This window comes from Melanaphis sacchari, unplaced genomic scaffold (genome assembly GCF_002803265.2).
Source record: "Melanaphis sacchari strain LSU unplaced genomic scaffold, SCAv2.0 Contig8_pilon_pilon, whole genome shotgun sequence".
In the NCBI taxonomy this organism is placed as follows: Eukaryota; Metazoa; Arthropoda; class Insecta; order Hemiptera; family Aphididae; genus Melanaphis; species Melanaphis sacchari.
Window position 1 is genome coordinate 4,103,332 of NW_020271635.1, and position 19,530 is coordinate 4,122,861.

Genomic DNA, 19,530 nt, shown 5'->3' on the forward strand with positions numbered 1-19,530 from the left:
AATATTGCATTGTTATAAATATTGTGTAGAGAGCGGTATAGAAGATAGTTCATGCATTTATATTGCTATAAATTGTCATATACATTGTTGACGATAAGATGTATGGCGATAGCGATATGGTCGACGGAATCGTCAGATATTTTGGTTTTTAACGAACATAGTCGATCATTTTTATATTGGTTATTATTTACGAAGATATGGCAAGCTGCTGAAAGGACTTTCTTGATATCAAGACATAGCATAAACTTAATATCGACCGCATGAATATTATATTTATAACAAACAGTTGCTACACCGGCGTTTGCATATTATATTATAATTTATACTTATAGCTGGTCACCATTATTACCCTGCGTGAATATAATAGTAGCCTTTGATGCAATGTTACAGGCGAATGTCGTCACGCGCACCTTGTTGATGCCGGATTGATACACGTATTAGTATAAATATACTCACATTAGAGGCTTCATTTGATATGTTTTTACACATTATATAGAACTTAGTAGTACCTGAATATCTTTAGGTTTTAGGTTGTTCAGCCGTTAATTAAGAACAGGCCTGACAGTTCATCAATTTGTTAATGTCATCAAAATGCCATATTACAAGAATCCGTTTTACTAAATTATCAACACATTTATTCATGCCATCAGGTCAATGTACAATAGCGTCATGTTGTCAGTAGTTTGGCAATAATTTGGCCTTCATAGTCGTACAATTTTTCTAGTAGCTCGGTGAAGAATATACTTGAATTACCATATCGTCATTTCATAGGTATTTTACTGGTTGTTTCATTGGCTTATTTTGAGTATTCGAGTGTTTAATACGAAATTAAGGCAAAATAGGTATTTTTTCCTTAAAACGTCTAAATAACAAAGGTTAGTTTGTCTATGTTAAATCCTTTAAATAGAAATAATCGAAAACCATACATTATGCATACCGTATTCATTGTAATCCCAGCTCAATCTGTACGACATGGTATAATTGATTTAAGCCATTTACTACATGAACGGCTAAATAAATATCAAATCAAATATAAAATATTAATACCAACCAGTTTCACGTTCAATTTTTAATATATGCGTGCTCAATGCCGGCACGAACAACGGGCCATCTGCAGAGCATGATCTATGACCGCGACACCGCTGGATGATAACGCGAGATCTAAGGATCATCGAGCCAATGCCCTAACATGGGACAGTGGATGCAACCGTTCGCCGCAGTTCCGATGCGGCTGGTTCCGGCTCGATTCGGCCTTCCAGCGCCACAACGCAAGTGGAGCCACTCTTAAGCCGGGATGTCCGACACGACATTGCCGCGACGATTCCTGGCTCACGCAATATTGCATCGACAGAAGACACCCCTGTCCACTACGGCGAGCACGCGCCTGGTCTCGACCACGGCGCCGACGTCGTTGCGCCGGCGCCGCTGTCTTACGTCCAAGTCGGACGGACGCGTGGCCACGGCGTTCGGTCGGCCGTCGTGCGGTGGTGCCAACACCCCGTCGCCCGCCGATCGCTGCGGCATGTGGCGCGTCGGCGACGGCGACGACGTGCTGCTGTTGTTGGCATTCTGCAACGCTCTGCGGCCCATCAGCGGAGACCGGCACGCCGATTGTTGTGACGGCGAAGGCGACCTGCGGAAATCAAGGAGATTAATATGGTTATAGTACGCATGGTAGTCACTGATCAAAATGTCGGTATAGCGAAAACGATTTATTTTTGAACAATTCATATTCCGTTTATTTGCTTCGATCGCTATTATCCGGAATCCTATAAACTCAACACTCTACGATATTCGATTAGAACTCATTTCATACCATTTTTTTTTTTTGTGATATTTTGTCAATATTCAAACTTATTTTTTACATAAATATATTTATAACGATTCACACTGTCACTAGTGACCAAATATCGACTTCTTCGTTTATATTTTTCGATTTCATTTACATAGGTTTTTTTTTTTCTAATAAAATAGTTTTTTAGGTAGCGAAATTTTAGTGACGCCTGTGGTTTGACGCAATAAATACCTGCCATCGAGGACCAAGAAGGGTTCGCAAGTCTCGATTACGGTGAACATTTGGGTGATAAATTTTGCCTATGGCGTCGCGTTTCAATTGGTATATGTATAGACACGCATGATTCGTAGTGAGACTTTCGTTATAATATATAAATTGCATTTTGTTTTTATTTGAGTAAATTAGTTTTTGTCTTATATTGTTTTTGACTAAGCCAGGCTAGATAAGTGGATTAAGTGAAATGCGATTGTATTTTATGCGAGTGTCTCCGTTGTCGGGAGCTGTTTGGTATAGACGTTCAAAATGTAACATTTGTGACAATGATGTCGGCGAATGGGGTTATATATCACGTATTTTTTTCTATAGAGAAAGAAGTCGACCATTTATATTTTGATTCTATAAAATTAAGAAATTTTTTTTTGTTATGTATAAAAAAATCATTAGGTCAATGATCATCAGGTCTATAGGTGGTCGTCGAATAGTCCCTAAGTCCTTTAAAATAATTACAAAAATCTCCAGGAAAAAATTTGTATGAATATTAATTTAATTTTATATTCTTATAACTTGTTTAATATTAGATCATTGGGATAGTTTTTAATTATTTATATAAGGCGTTTAAATTGGATTTTATGTGGTCTATTTTTTAAGTTAATAGTTTTATTTATAGCTCGACAAGTCTTATTCTGAAATATAAACATGTATTTAATTATACTAAATATCTTCATAAATTGATAATTAAAAAGTTAGATACGTGTTTGATTATATATAGTTATGTAATGATACAACCTTACATACTTTTAACCTCCCATAATTCTTTCATAACACAAAATTCTCTGACTTCGGGATCGCCGGTTTTATTATACATTTATATGAAATGAGCGGGACGCAAACTTTCCAGATGGTTTTTCGATTAAATGTATTTCGAATTTGTGGACGGGTCAGTTGCAATTAAATGATGAGTATGCCCAGGACATTATCAGAGTGACGTTTTTAATTTTTTCTTTCCATATTTCGCACACTCTTCAAAACTGTCTTGGATTTTTTCATTTATTCGAGTGTCGAAGCTTACATGATGAAAAAGATAAAAACGAATTACCGAGTGATGGTGATTAACGCATCATATGTACGGTCATCATTGGATTCAGATTGATTATGTTTTAATCTGTTAAAGGATTTTGAGCAGGCTGCGTGAGGGTTCTTAGATGATCATACTTGTCATAATAAAGTTAAAGTTTTTCAATTGGTTTTAATAAAAACCACCACAGTTTTACCAATATGTCTCTATCGAGGGAGGGTGGCAGGGGGGCATCAACGCATCACAAGAGTAAGTGATTTGTGCCACGTTTTTATATGTTGGTTGTGGTAGCAGCAGAAGACGCAATACGTGCATAGAACGATAATTGCTGAAAAAATGTTCGGTTGATTCCAATGTTTAAATTAAATTAGCTTTTTCGAAATTTACTATTTATCACTAATGATTTTACTTTAATTGCATACACTTAATATCATACAAACATTTTATTTTATCATGAGGCAGTAACACGAAATCGTATAGGCTCATTGTCCAGGATATCGCTAGTGAAAAATATAAGTAACTAGGGATTGGATTTGTATGTAATAAAAATCATATGATATTCTCTTTAAAATATACATTTATAAACTGCAAAAATGCTCAAGTATGGAAATAAATGTATTCGTAGAGGCCGAGTTATATATATATATATATATACTTATATAAAAATGTTTGATGAGACGATGTGTAGTGAAAGTGAACAATGTAGTAAAATCTCTTAAAAGACTAACTTTATTTTTTTTTTTTCTAAGTTTAAATTTTAAAAATAATATAGAGCTTAAGTTTTTACTATTAACGTTTACAACAGATAAATTAACGCGGTTTAAGATTTGAAGCAAAGTATTATATTATCATAGTTGTCATCGTCAGTAATTTTTATTAAAACAATTGATATATTCTATTAACTGGCATATTATCTCACACAAAATCATAGTCTCATTTTATTTTCTATTGAAATGTATCGTAGATTGTAGAATATTTACCAAATAACATATTGCATTAAAAAGATAAAATATTAAAATCAAATTTGTGAAATATATGCATTGAAAAGTTAGGAACTTTTATTCACAGTGTCATGGAACGAAATTTTTGCTCTCACTTAACATAGGTACAATATTATATTGTCGACCAGAAAAATAAATGAATGTTAAAAACAAACCCAAACCCTATAATAATAATATAATCGCGGAGGAGGGCGATAAAATCTTATTTAAATTACAAGGAAAACCTACGCGAATCCGTTGGTCGATGCGGTCCGTCTTCCGGCGCTGGCCGGCGAGTCAGGCGCGGCGGCGACCGGTTGTAACTGCACCGTTTGCGCGGGCGTCGTCTGCTCTGTTTGCGCGCTGGCAGCAGCGATATCGGCTATTTCTGATTCGGGCCTTTGCGATGTCGTCATTGTCGTCGGAGGTTCACCTTTGCTGCAGGCGATTGAACAGAAAATGGCACCGCGGCGTGGCAAGAACGGTCTGCCCAACAGCGAAGATCTACACGTGTGACAACAGAAACACTGTTCGGTGGCGTGCCAGTGTTGTCCTTCGTGACTCATTTGTCCTATACATAAAAGTGATAAAATTATAATTTATAAGTTATAAATTATAACATGACACGAAATAACTGCTAGTAAAACATAATATATATTAATATTTATATCTGGTCATAATTTATAATTATTTTTAATAATAAGCAGCAATAACGTCTTATGGGCTATATGGCTTATATAGCCACCTCCACCTCAGATTTTCTACTTATATCCGAATTGCGTAGGACGTCGGTAAGGATGATAAGAGGTGATAAGAGGTGATGTTTTCATTAGATTTCCATCGATATTTCATGATATTTATAATTGTATAATACGCAATAGGGATATACGAAAACGGTAGAAATTTAAATAATTATGAATTATTTCAATATTTTATTTTAACTTCTGTAAATTTATCTGTTAAATTAAATGCACGCACTTTGATATTTATTAGTGGATAATAATTCAGATTTGATTATCTAAAAAAATTCATAAGTCACTTGATTGTATTGAATAGTGTAATTTATGCCTTTTTTTGATAACTAATTTTGCATTTTTCACATCTCACGTATTACCAACTCAAAACATCGATTTGTAATAACATGGTACTATGATAGTATATAAAATATCTACGATATAACGGATATAACTCGCCTGCATTCAAATTCTAACTGATAAGTATATTGGCAAAGACTATATATATATATTATATATATTAATACATTTCAGAGTTACGTGTTTCATATAACGCTATTTCAATTTTTACGGGTGAGTAGGTGTATGTACTATTTTTTTTCATTTATATAAATTTATAGTAAAAATATTATGGCAATTGTCTTCAACTTCATAAAAGTATGTAAATCGCGTATAAATGATACACCACAGTAGTCGATTTTTCAATATTCAATATATGTGCTTATTTTTACCTTAGGAATAGTTAACGTTTCTTTGATTTGATCACTGCAGTTCAATTGGTTTTATTGGTGATTTTTTTTTTAAAAAAACAATTTAAAATCGAAATATATAAATTATACACACTTACTTTATTTCAATCATTAAAATATTATAAAGAGATACGCATCATTCAACTTTTGAACCGAATCTAGATCAATCTGTGTAGTATGTATCCCGACACCCCTCGATTAGATTGATGAATTTATTAAACGAGTTTATATTTTCTGTATCGTTTTGAAATTTTCAGCGAAATATAAAATATATCTCACAATAATACTCGGATAATAAATATTAATATAATGGGTCCATAATGCGACGTTTTAAAGTTCGTTCATATATATCATTTTTGGTAATTTAATTAACGCGTATTGTCATTATAATATCTGATGCTGTTAAATCGATTTTTCGTGTTCGGTGTGCAGTCATATTAAAACACTATAAATATATATTTTTTGTTTACAATTATTATCATTATTATATTCCGCTCTATGCTCTCGTCAATATCATAAACGTATAGGGTGTTCCATCATTTCTATTACGTTTTCCTATTTATTGCTTACATGGGTTGGTTAAACGAAAAAATGAAAAAATGCAGTGCGTTACTTTGCTTGTTGATAAGAGATAAACATAGCTATAAAATATATTAATACAGTTTTGAAAAATAAATATATACTAAAAACGAATAATAATATAATTGAAAAAATGTTAGGAATGTAATATTTGATTTCCTGGAAAACAGGTGTTTAAAAAATAAATAAATAACAGACGATCTCATAATATTTCACTATATCTTATAGTTGCTTATTTTATTAATAAAATTATTAAAAAATTTTATTAAATATAATTTATGATATGTAGTTATTAAAAATCATATTAAATACATCTAATAATATTCACTCGAAACACTAAATAAATATACAAAAAATAAAAATACCATTAGAATTATTATCTATATCATGTATAATGACTTTTACAACAATCAAAAAATAATATTTAAGAATAAAAAATTTTCAAGAGTTAATAATACGGATTTTTTTTCATTTGCAAATTTATCTATGAATGCTCTGGTTTAGTTTCAATATCTCTAATATCAACTTTTGGCTAATTTTATAAACCATACCAGATAGTTCGCATAAAATAGCATAATATCTGTATATTTATCACTTCTTCTAGAAAATACTGACAGTAACAGATTAAAAATTAGCAAAGGGCAATAAATTGTTTATGAATACACAATTTCAAATAATAAAATCAAAAAAACCATCGCTTGCTTATCTAATATATACGCCACTGGCTGTAAATATATGGTCATTATTTTGGGGCATCATGGCCCCGGATTGCATGATTTGTAGTTAAAATAAATTATCGGTAATATATCATCATAGTATTCGTTTTGTTGCAGCAAACGAAAGAAAAAGTCAAAAAAAGTAATAACTGTTTTGAATTTTAAGACGTGTAGACACTCAACGACATCGATACCGGTTTATCTGGCGCTCGTAAGTCGTCGTAAAAAAAGAAAACCATGTAACGATGATGGAATAAACGATAATACATAATGAACGTTTTTAATCTCTCGGCGAAGAGATACAAATAAAGAGATGAAAAAAATATATAATTGGTTAATACAACAATATGTATGGAGCACGGTTATTGTTTCGCTGTTGTGTTGTAATGGCAGTAATTATTATATGTATACGATAATAATAATACTATACGCAATATACGCAAACACATAATTTAATTGTTAATATTGTAATATACTGTGTGTTTAAGAGTGACTAGAACTAGTAAATAGTTCAAAATAATATCGTGATAGGTAAAATGTGCCTTAAAGATAGGCTATATTCGATAGCCATTTATCGACCCATATGTATTACGGTATTACGTTCAATCATGCAAATTTAAGATAACTAATGATATTGAATAATTATTATATATTAATGGAGGTACACAGTTCTTGTTATTATTTTAGAATTTTAACTCAATTAAATATTTAAATTTTTAAGCATTTGTCATTGCGTGCCCCAGTGTCCGCCCTTGGGGCAACAATTACCGCCACTCACCCTCCTCCCCAACCATCCTAAATCCGACACTGGCTAAACAACCGCTTGAAATGCGGGTTCTTAATCTATTTTTTTGGCCTCGAAATATTCACCTCCTTTCGTAAAAAAAAATAATTTTGTATTTTTATAGGATCCGTAGTGTTTGAGAATCCCTTGTTCAAAAAGTGTACGAACGGTATATAGTATTATATTGTTATATTGCGATAATAATAAGAATAATAATAATAATAATATGTATAATGTCGTGTATAAAACGCGTATAAGACGCTACGAAAATCTCGACAATACACGCGCGATTAATACTGTAATAACATCAATGGAGGTCGTGTTTATCGTCGTTTGTATCGCCAGTCTGGTTCGGTAGGTATATTATAATAATGTATAATATTACTACTATAATGTGCACGGAAATGAAATGTTGATCTACGCGACCGGAGCTCCGTTTTAGTTTTTTTTTCTATGTCTAACCTGCTGCTGAACGAAACGGGTTCGGCAGTAATATGGTTTATGCTTTACGGGGGTCATAAAATCAAAATAGTCTTGTTAAGTCCCGTCGTTGTTGCAGAGTGAGATAAATGATGTGTTATTACATTGAAAAATAGCATTGGACGCGCAACAAATGTTTAGTTTATGAAAACGTTTGCAACGAAAAGATCTTCAATTGGCTGCAGTGTGTGCTCGGAAAATATTAGATAATAAAAGAAACCAAAACGGTCGATTTGAGAGCAAAAACAGAATGATGTGGTAATAAGCACTAATGCTGCAGTTAGCAATAGAAAAATAAACAATTTATTTATTTTATTTTTTTCTATTAAAAACATAAAAACACACTACTCGTATTCGTTATGCTATTTCTGTTGTATGAGTATTTACTGTATGGTTTCGTCTATATAGGACGATTTTTCTTATCTTCGATTACTTATTTTTCTTGTTAAAATTAATAGTTTATTTGTTGAAATCCTAATTTTTATAACTTTTTTTATATCTTATATCTATCAGTTTACTTAAAGACCGCATTTTTAAGTAGATACTTAGATTTTTTACGGAATAATAACGTATATGACATGGTAATATAATTATTATTTTTTAATTGTTTTTAAAATTTTTTATATGATTAAATTAAAATTAAAATACGAATAGTTTTTGAGTTATTTTGCTTGTTTATCACAGATAGAAGTCGATTTAATATTTAAATAGAATATAAATAGGTATGAGTTAAGGATAAATAAAATTACATGGTTATACATAAAAACATAATATATATGTAAATCACCAATCAGTAAAGTCAAGTTCGTCTATATTTTTTTTTTTACATTACGTATGATTCATATCTTTGCATAGCTAGTTTCTATATCCATAATTATCTATTATTAAATTGTACATAAACATAAAATAGACTAAATATAAAGTTAAATAACTCAGAAAACTACTTGTTAAAATTTGGATTTTAGGAGGTATACTTATCTAATACTTACATGAAATGTTCATAAAATTATCCACTTAACAAGTATAATATATTATTTTTTTTAAATTAGTTCATCAGGAAACTTATAAAATTTAATAAAATATCTTGTTTTTATAACATAATATTATCTACATTAAAATTTAAATTTAAAGAATTGCAAGATTGGTTGAATACGCCGTTTAAAAAAATTAGCCTGCAGTATATTTTTATAACTATGGATTATTTACTTAAACTCACATAATATTACCGGTCTAATTATTTTTTGTGTTATTTAAATATTTAAACGATTTTTTTTTTACTTTAGCACAAGTCATTAACAAAATAATTAATTTAATATTTATTTGAATACATATTATTATTTATTAGTTATATATTTATGTCTAAATCGAGTTGATTATCAATTACGTAATACACTTGATTGGTTTTCACGTTAAATGATTTTCATTTTGCTATACGGTTATAATTTTATCAAACGTGAATCAAATACTAAAATACCATTAATTAGTACATAATATATAATATTGATTATGTATAGTTAAAAAGTCATTATCGTTACGACTTTCTTAAAACTGTTTTTGATTTGTACCCATAATACGCATATTACGTATTATCTAGTAAATGCGCTTATAAATCGAGTTTACCGTATTCGAAAAAAAATAGTCATGAATATCACCGATGAATCGATAATATTTACAGTAGGCACTAGGCACATTATGTAGCTGAAGTAGCCGTATAATATATTAATGTTGTAATGACTAGACCATGAGCTGCAAAAGCAGCGGTAACGAACCGTTAAATTCGAGTACAAAGTACCTACCTCCTACTGATATAATGCACAACAACAATAATTACTGTATTATACATATACATCGTATGATGCTGTTTCCACTCGAAAAGATTTAATAACAATTGGCATTTAACTGCGTTCGCGGTAGTCCGTTGTTTGGGTTATTAAATTTTTGACCTTAAAAGTGGGTTAATTGATTTATGGTGTTGTACAGCCACGTCGTCGATGCAGTTCCGATGCGAATGTATTACGTAAGAATTATGACTGATCGTTATAACATTATTATGACAAATGTCCGTAACGATTTACTGTGGTATCGTTATATTGTATAATCCAACGTTGATCATATTTGATATTTATTCGAAAAAATTATTTAATTCACTTAATTTCGCACGACTTATACTTCACCTATCACCAGTTATTTCTGGATCCCCAAATCAAATTGTCATTTTTTGCACATTTAAACAATGAATGCATGTGCCGCAACTCTAGCAGCTATGATATTAGAAAAAATGCGAATAAATGAATAGCTAAAGGCGAATGAGTGAATGAGACGCGGCTGTGCATAATGAAAAAATTGTTATTTAGCGGTAAGGAACAATTTGAGTACTTTATTTGGGTGAATAAGTTCACACAAAATAACTACGTACTTATTATTGTGAAATAATAATTTTGAAAATCATTTTTAAGGTTGAAAAGGTGGTTAGGGGACATATTTTCAAGTATGATTTGATATAGATGAGACGTGTATAGTTCCAGTTTTCCGGCGTTGACTGTATTATAAAGTATAGACCTATGTAAACGCAGTTGCTCAATCCATACACACATACGCACGTATGTTTATTAGTTGTTCGTTATATTACACGCAGGACGATAATAATAATAATAATAATAATAATAAAATACATTATAATAAAATCGAAGATATAAACCGTTGATACGGGATCAAGTACCTATATGGGGTATAGCTTTGTAGGTATAGGCGTGTAGTATCTACTCGCGTACGCATAATATCATATTAAATACACATTATAATATATTATAATAATAGTAACTGGTATACGAGTATCGTATATTGCTACGACGGGTATTATAATAATAATAATAATATTGTAGGTACCTACAAGGTATATAGTGTTATCTGCCACCGTGATGTGCACTACTAAATATTTGTTGTGGAAATATAATACCCACAATGTTTATGAAAGTATTCGTATTACGCATATATATAATGTCCATAGCGTGTAGCACAATTGTCAAACGGGCGAGTGCGGAACACGAAAAAAATTAATTTATGAAAAATCTGAATATTACTTTACAGACAGTTCTTATACTACATAATATTGTTATTATATCTTCACATATTTTTAAGAGTTATAAGTATACAATACAAGTAAACCTATATACTGAGTGATTCATTTAATATAAAACATTTCTTATTTAGTTTTTTACCAACTATTTTTTTTTTTATGGTAGTATGAATTTTTAAAACACAATCGTTCTAAAATAGAATGTTTTAGAGTAATTCGATATGTAAAAATAATTTTGAACGAGTTGGTTACTCCACAAAATGCTTGTCAAATTGTCAAAACTTTAAAACTTATAAAATACTTGTATGATATTTGACTTTTGATTTTTTTAGTTCGAAATACTCCGAATAATACGTAATATTATCTTTAGGAATATGAATTCAAAGTTATTGTATTTTGTCAGTAAAAAGAGCAAAAAACTCAAAATATGAACGATATAAAATAGTAAGAAGTATGATATTTTCAAACACGTTTGTGTTTTCCAAAATAATTAGTGTCTTACGTTAAATGGGTCAACCCATATAAACCATATAATGTATATTATAACGAATTCAAGATTTTGCATATAATTCATAGATATATCTTTACACGATATTTATTTATAAATAAAGTCTGTTAGGTATAAATATCTGATAGCATCGAAATCTCGAGTCTCTTGATGTATTATATTATAGAAACGAATACTATATATAATATGTATAATATTATGTGTGTTTGATCTGCCGCAATGTATATTGGAACGTTTAACAATAATCCTTTAGTAGATAGATTTATATTATAATATAACTATAATAATTTATTATTCAAGATGCACATACGATACAAGTCAGAAAAAGTAAGAGGAAAAACAAAAATGTGGCAAATGCTCAAGAAAAATTAAGGAGATTTAAGTAAAATAAACATATCAACATTTTTAAAATAAAATATTTTTCTTGTTACTATATTATAAACCATTGTATTAATTATTTTATTATTTTATATTGACTGTTTCATAACAAAAATCAAGAAATATATCAACTTTGGTAAATAAATAAAATCTATATTACCTATAAATATTCAAATTTGTTAAAAAAAAATGTATCTATGACTATGAGTAGGTAATGATCTTCATTGTGTATTAGTTATAATAGTAATAACACTTATAAATTACGTATGTAAAACACGCTAATTATAACTTATAGAATATGTTATATTATAGGAATGAAACTTTCATCGTGAAAGGACTTAGCTGCTTTGTGTAAATATGATCCTAATAATAGCCATAATTCGGCTTTTGGTACAGGGTAATTTATTTTGATCCTTATTATTACTATATTTTATACTCTGTAAATACCTACGATTTTGAAGAAAAATCTCGTACGCAATTTTAATTTCATATAAATTTGTTGTGCGCTATATTGCTCACTTACTCGAAGTTCGATTCAATTACATCCAGATTTTAAGAAAAGCATTTTTCTCCAAAATTTATACAGTAAGATTATTTTGAATCAATATTATAATATTTATGTATAATTTAAAATTATTTTTTTATTTTTTATTTATCGAAAATCGTTGTATATTGACTGAGAAAGTTCTTAAATAATAAGTTAAATGAATTGTCTTGTACACACACGCGATAATAACAAAATATAGCTTTACTATAAAATTTATACACCGGTACCTGAGTAAATAATATATATTATACGTACTCTAACGCGGGAAGAATGATTTTGTTTTCGGTCTCACGGGTGTCCTCTTTAAAAGGTTTCACTTCGCTATGTGTATATTTAATATATTATAATAATAATAATAATAATAATAATAATATTTTAATGTTTTATGTGCGTCGTTAAAACACGGATACCTTGTATACGCACAGTGTATTTTTATAAATATAATACAAAACGGGTTTTGTCAAACAAATCCACGTTGTTTAGAATAATTCGACGTCTGTATTGCCCAGATAACTTAATGTTCTTACTTTTTAATCCATCGAGTACTACAATATACAGGGCGATTCCTTTGCCCCAGTGGAATAATTTTCTCGTCATTTTAAAAATGTCAAAATGTATTGAAATTTTCTTTCTATAAAATTTAACGTAGGTATAGCCGTAGCTGTTGTATGTCTTTTGTTTTTCTTGGTGCAATTACTCCACGGTATTGATTTAAATGGCCAATACTGGGGTTTTAATTTCTTAAATCTTGTGCAGAAAATATATAGCCGAAAATGTTAAGGTTGATTTAAACACTGAACAAATAGTTTTTTTTGGAGATAAGAATTTAAAAAGTTATGCGTTCAATTTATATAACTATGCACATCAAAATTTTATAAACAGTTTTTGCCAGAACAATAAGATGAACTGAAAAAATATTACTGGCTATAAACATAATAATATGAGGGTATAAAAAATAAGGCTAATAAATAAAACTTTAAAAGTGCAGAATTACGCGTATTTATAAACACGTACTACAGTAGTACTTATGCTATAGCATATTATCTTAAATGTATAAAAAAAGGTTTTAAATGAGAAAAATTAATGTTTTATGAAACGAACTTTTGACGTTAAAATGGTCACCCTGCACTTTGTGTAGGAAGGCAAACATGTTATTATTATTAGTATATCTCCGTTATTTTCGGCAAAAATGTAGTAGTTATAATAATCACCTGTAGGCTATAATAAATGTCGTAATAATACTAATAATATTATCGCTTAAGTTTTTCACGATTGTTGTGTAGCCTATACACCGCGGCGCTCTCGTGTATAATCTAATCTGCGCAATATAATATCATACATATATTAATATGTATATACTGTTTAATGTATTATTATGTGCATAATACGTATAAGGTATTGTTCTGGAGTATCTGACGTATTAAAGCGTGTAAATATATAGCGTGCAGGAGACTCGTTATTTACACAATAGCAGCGTATATAGTTTAACTTACAATACGGGCGGCATGTATATAAACAGGCAACAGCCTCTCGAGTCTCAACGTGGTAAAAGTGTATACATATGTATAATACAACATGTTACATGTATATAAAAAGTAGGTATTTGAATTAGTCTTTAAAAAAATATCTATATGCACGTCGTGACAGTAAGTATTGCATACACAAGAATAAGGAGAGTGGATTATTTTAAACACTATTTAATGGAAACAAATTCATATCAATTTACGTATATGTAGATAGTTCTAGATATATTAAACTATTTATTATATTATTACACTAGTCAGGATTATAAAATGTCGCTAAATTTTTTTTATTTTCACCAGTAAAGTGTAACGTGGCCTGCGATTAGTTTGTTATTTTTATTTTCTTACACACGATTAAGTATACTCATAAATTCACATTTACCTATATATGTATCTATACATATAAATAATAATATTAACAAATATTTAGACTAAGCTATCTGTGGTAAATACTATTACGCCGAGTTAAATAAAATTAAAAAGCACCGTAAATCCATAACTTTTGAAATTTTTTATTTAATCATTTTAGATTTTAAAGTTATTATTTTTAAAAATTATTTTAGCTTTCAAGCGTATATTATTGTATTATAGACGTTCAAATCTAACCATTACTACATATAACTACATTACACCATATAAAGGTACGAAATAGTTGTCAAGATCATTAATTAAAATGTGTGTTTTCGTATAGTTAAATGTGTATTGATAAAAATTTAAAATGTTCCTAAATTTGTAAAATGTCGAAACGTAAAATAATATTGGCAAACTACACATTAAAAAACATTCATATTTTGCTAGGTTTAATGACACACAATACGATCGACCTAAAAAAAATAAGCCCAGCTCTAGTTTGAGTATACAACACTTATACTTGCTTAATTTTTACTATGCTAAAGGATTTTATAAAACCCGTTTATTTATATATAAATTTATGATTTATGACACATGGTATAATTAACGTTACTTTTGATCTCGAAATTCTCGTGTGCAGGAGTAGAGGTTTAGGTCATATTTATGCGCGCTACATATCTGCGGAAATGAATATACAATATCGCTCAGTACTAATGAGTGTCTGGTATTCACTCAGGTGCAAAGGTCAACTGTTCTTATTATATTAAAATGATTTTGATTTACAACGCATGGCCCGGAATTTTTCACTGTCAAAACTCAAAAGTTGTAGTGTTATTGTAGCATTAGTATACGTTTTCACGTGAGTTTTGACAATAATAATAATAATAATTGCATTATTACAATACAACACGCACATTGGAATCCATCGAGGAAACTGCACATATAATATTATTTTAATCGTTGAGTAGGAAATATATTTATACATTAACCGATATTGTGATTACACTATTTAGTTTATTGCAACGGAGTCTATGGATGGCAGAAAATCAATGATCGATGTTCTGATTTTAACACAATACGTATAATATGTAATATGAAAACGCGTCATAAATCAGTGATTTAAATTTAAAAAATAATCTAGGCAAATCAAGTTGCTAACGAGTATTAAATCAAATTATTATGTATATACTTAATATCATGGGATTTTGAAAGACTAAATATTTACTGCATTGCGTTTACATATGAGAGTTATTTATGCGTTTATCTAAAAATAATGGTTTGTTAAACTGTATAATATTTACTTATAATTTCCAGATAAAAAAAATAAAAATATATAAAACATGACCGCTGGAAGGATTCAGCTCTCGTTTGCTAATTCTATACCCTCGTTTTTACTTATTGTTGTTATTGTTTAAAAATCGTGTACTTATAATTTGTTAAATAAAAATAACTCACCATGGTCCACGCTTATGGGATCGCCGCAAGAGTCACAGTATTCGGCAAATAGGCCGTCAAAACACTGTAGACAGTAAGGCCGGCCGTCTCTCATAATGTACCTCTGGCCCCCTAGCTGTTTGTCGCACTCCAAGCATGCAAAGTGTTTCATGTGCCAAGCACGACCTTCTGCTTCCGTACATTCATCAGCCAAAATTATCTGTGTGCACATCAAATGATATATATAAGTATATAGTAAGTATACAAGGTAAATTCAAGGTAATCCATTTAAGTGTCTATATTCATTTTTTTGAAAAGTTTTAACTTTATTGAAAATTAGTGGACTACTATTTTGCGGTCTTGCAGACCGAGTCTCACTTTAATTCACTCTTCTAAATTTTAAATACTTATTATCAGTGTCGGCTAACAAATATACCACCTGTGTCCAGATTTTAAAATTTCACTCTTTAGAAATCTTATACTGTTGCACTCATCATAAAAAAAAAATATGTGAATAAAAATAATATTGAAATTATTTAATTGAGATATATATATATATATTTATAAGCATATCGTAACAGCGGTAGTTTTAGTATAATATATAACTATTAGTACTTTAAGTATAATTATTTAAATACAAGTAGAAATTTAAAACTTTTTTTTAGTTTTCTGTAAGTAAATTCTTTAATAATATCATTCCAATCCATACTTTGTAGGAAATTATTCTTAATAGACATTAAAGTCAACAATGAGATATTTTTATTAAATAATGAGGTTCTATGGTAATTCTTCAGTTTCTTTAATACTAAAAAAGATCTCTCCTCGCTAGCGTTTGAGTAGACACAAAAAGTTTTAAGCTATTTTTTTTTCATATTAGGAAATGAATAGTTTAATTTTGATTTTGTTAATGCTTCAAGCAAACTGTGCATGGATAATATTTTTCTTCTTAAGAAAAATCTTTCATTTTAGTTTTAAATTGAATAATCTAATTCTCGAGGTAAAGTTCTAAATTTTCGCTATAAATAACTTCTGATTGTTTTGTGTAAAATTCCATTGTCAACTCCCTCCATATTTAAATAAAAACACTGTTATAAAAAATTAACCACGTTTGTTTTTTAGTTTAAACTCTGTATGACTTGACAAGATTATGATTACTGCAGTTTACGAGACTCGAGAGATGAATATACGATAGTATAATAAAAACAATTGCTTGGTTGTGCATAAATAAATCATTTTAAACTATTAATATCAAATTTAATAATCAACTATACAGTGCTAAACAACAAACATGATTATGTGTCAGTGTGTAAAGTGTACGTACACTACTGTAAATATATTGTATATTATATTGTACGATAATATAAATGAAATTAGAAATGCGTCAGTCCGAGCGTTTATAATAGTATGTATATTATTATGTTATTATTACTATTTTGTTAACACAATTTTCAATGATTAATAATAATTCTTCCTAAAAACTAAAATATATTGGAAAACTTCAAAACTTATGTTTTTGCCGCCAAGAAATTAATGCCGGAGGCTGCTGCCCCCTCCCTTAGCCCGGTACTGCTTATAATTAAATAGTGAATCATACGAAATTTGAATTTTATGCAACAAATTACTTTGAAAAATATTTTGCTTAAGAACAAAAAACTAAAAATGTATGTTGTAATTAAAAAAAATATAATTTGTTTTCAAAAATATTGTTTTGAAACGACGTTAATTATTAAAAAGAAAAAGTTAGAACATTTCGAAATAATCAGTATTAACACTTAAATCGATCACACTGTATAATATACCATATACAAAATAACAATGGGTAAGGCATACTGTGAAAAGCATAATATTATTTTATGTTTTGTAGTCCAGTGCGTTAAAAAAAATTTTTTTTTAAGAGGACTAGCATTTTTTATGAATTTATTTTAGGCAACTTTAACGAAATTTAAATACAAATTCAATATATGAAATAGGCTTGTATTTCATACGTTATCCCATATTCTTATGTCATCGTTGTTGTTAGTTGTTGTGTGAGTAAGGAATGATATATAGAAAATTCGTTGAAAAATGTTGACGCAGATCGACTATTACTGCTTTTTAATGGCATTTTAAACTAAAAACTTATTAGAAAGAAGATAATATTTAAAAAAAATAAAATTATCCATATTTAAATTTATTTTGTATATTTATTTATCATGTTTATTTATTTTAAAATTTAAGTAATGAAAAATAATTTGTTTTAAATCGTATAATATTTTGTTATGTATTATTTAAAAAAATATGTACTTCATAATTATTTTTTAAAATGGTTTTAATATTATGAATTGTGCAACTATTATATTTTTCATTGTATGCCACACCAGAACAATAACGTCGTAATATTGTAGGCATCTTGTAATATAAAACGCGAATAGGGGAAGATAGAGACGGTGTCGTGGTGGGTGGGTGAAATTTTGATCCGTGGACAAAACGGGAGATACCTAATATAATATGAGTGAGAAAAAAAATTGCGTAAACCTATACAACATCTTGTTTGCACTACTGCACGGGGATTAAGGTGTAAAACGAATGGTTGTACGTAGAATATGTATTGAAATATTGTATATTATACCTCATCACAAGCTGAACACCTGGGTTTGAGCGTCTCCGCGTGATGGCGACCACAATAAACATGGTCGTCTTTGTAGAAATATATGAGGTCGACGAGTATCTCTTTACACACACGGCACGTGAAGCACGCTGGATGCCAAGCCGCGCCTGACCCAACTCTACTCGCCGTCACCGCCATGTCACCAGGTTGCAAGATCTCTTGACACTGTAAAAACGAAAATGGTTTAACTTAAATAACTGTAGAATATAAAAAAAAAGCTATAAAAAATAAGTAACCGTGATATTATCTACTATATACTTAAGTACCTATACATCAATATGGTATACATGAAAGTTTTTACAATTTTATATTAGAATTGAATTTAAATATTTTATGTCTCAGACACTCTCTTTATTACTATACATTATATATTTTTAGAGTATCTAATGGTCAACATATAGAACTTTCATTAAGTGCTAAAGCCTATAGATAAGCTGTTTGGAGGTAAATAAAAGTAATAACAAGCTAGGCGTTGTTCTCAGCAAATACGACATATTATTTAGATTTCATATTTTAAAATTGAGGAAAATCAAAGCAAATATAGGTAAAAAATACTGATTCAAAAAAATCCTTTCAATCATTTGAATTTATATGCCGTGTACCTAAGCTGTTCTGTGTGTATTATAATTTGCTTTTAAATTTACAATTACAGGAAGGTAGCTATTTATTAATTTCAAAAATAAAAATATTTTTAAGGAATAATAGAGATGCAGGTAACATAAATAATATATAACAGGATGTTAAAATAATAATTACATAATTGATACAAAAAATATAGTATTTTAAAAATGCAAAATTATTTTTTAATTTTAGTCAACCACCAGACCACGTATTCTTCTTAAAGGAGTGTAGAGTGTTTATGGCTCCAGGGAAAAATATATAAACTATACATTTTTCAACAATATGGTTCATCGCTTGCATTGCTTCGCCAGTTTCACATAATGTTGAATTATTA

General features: G+C 29.4%; 1 protein-coding gene across 1 annotated transcript in view; it reads right to left on the minus strand.

The window, feature by feature from the left end:
* Positions 1 to 1,358: 1,358 nt before the first annotated feature.
* LOC112602695 (protein prickle-like) overlaps positions 1,359 to 19,530 on the minus strand; it is a gene marked incomplete at its 3' end in the record, with an annotated part of 71,447 nt that continues 53,275 nt past the window's right edge. Inside the window, 4 exon segments of the mRNA XM_025350908.1 lie at positions 1,359 to 1,633; positions 4,319 to 4,640; positions 15,950 to 16,148; positions 18,537 to 18,740. Of these exon segments, the coding sequence (XP_025206693.1) occupies positions 1,359 to 1,633; positions 4,319 to 4,640; positions 15,950 to 16,148; positions 18,537 to 18,740 (1,000 nt within the window).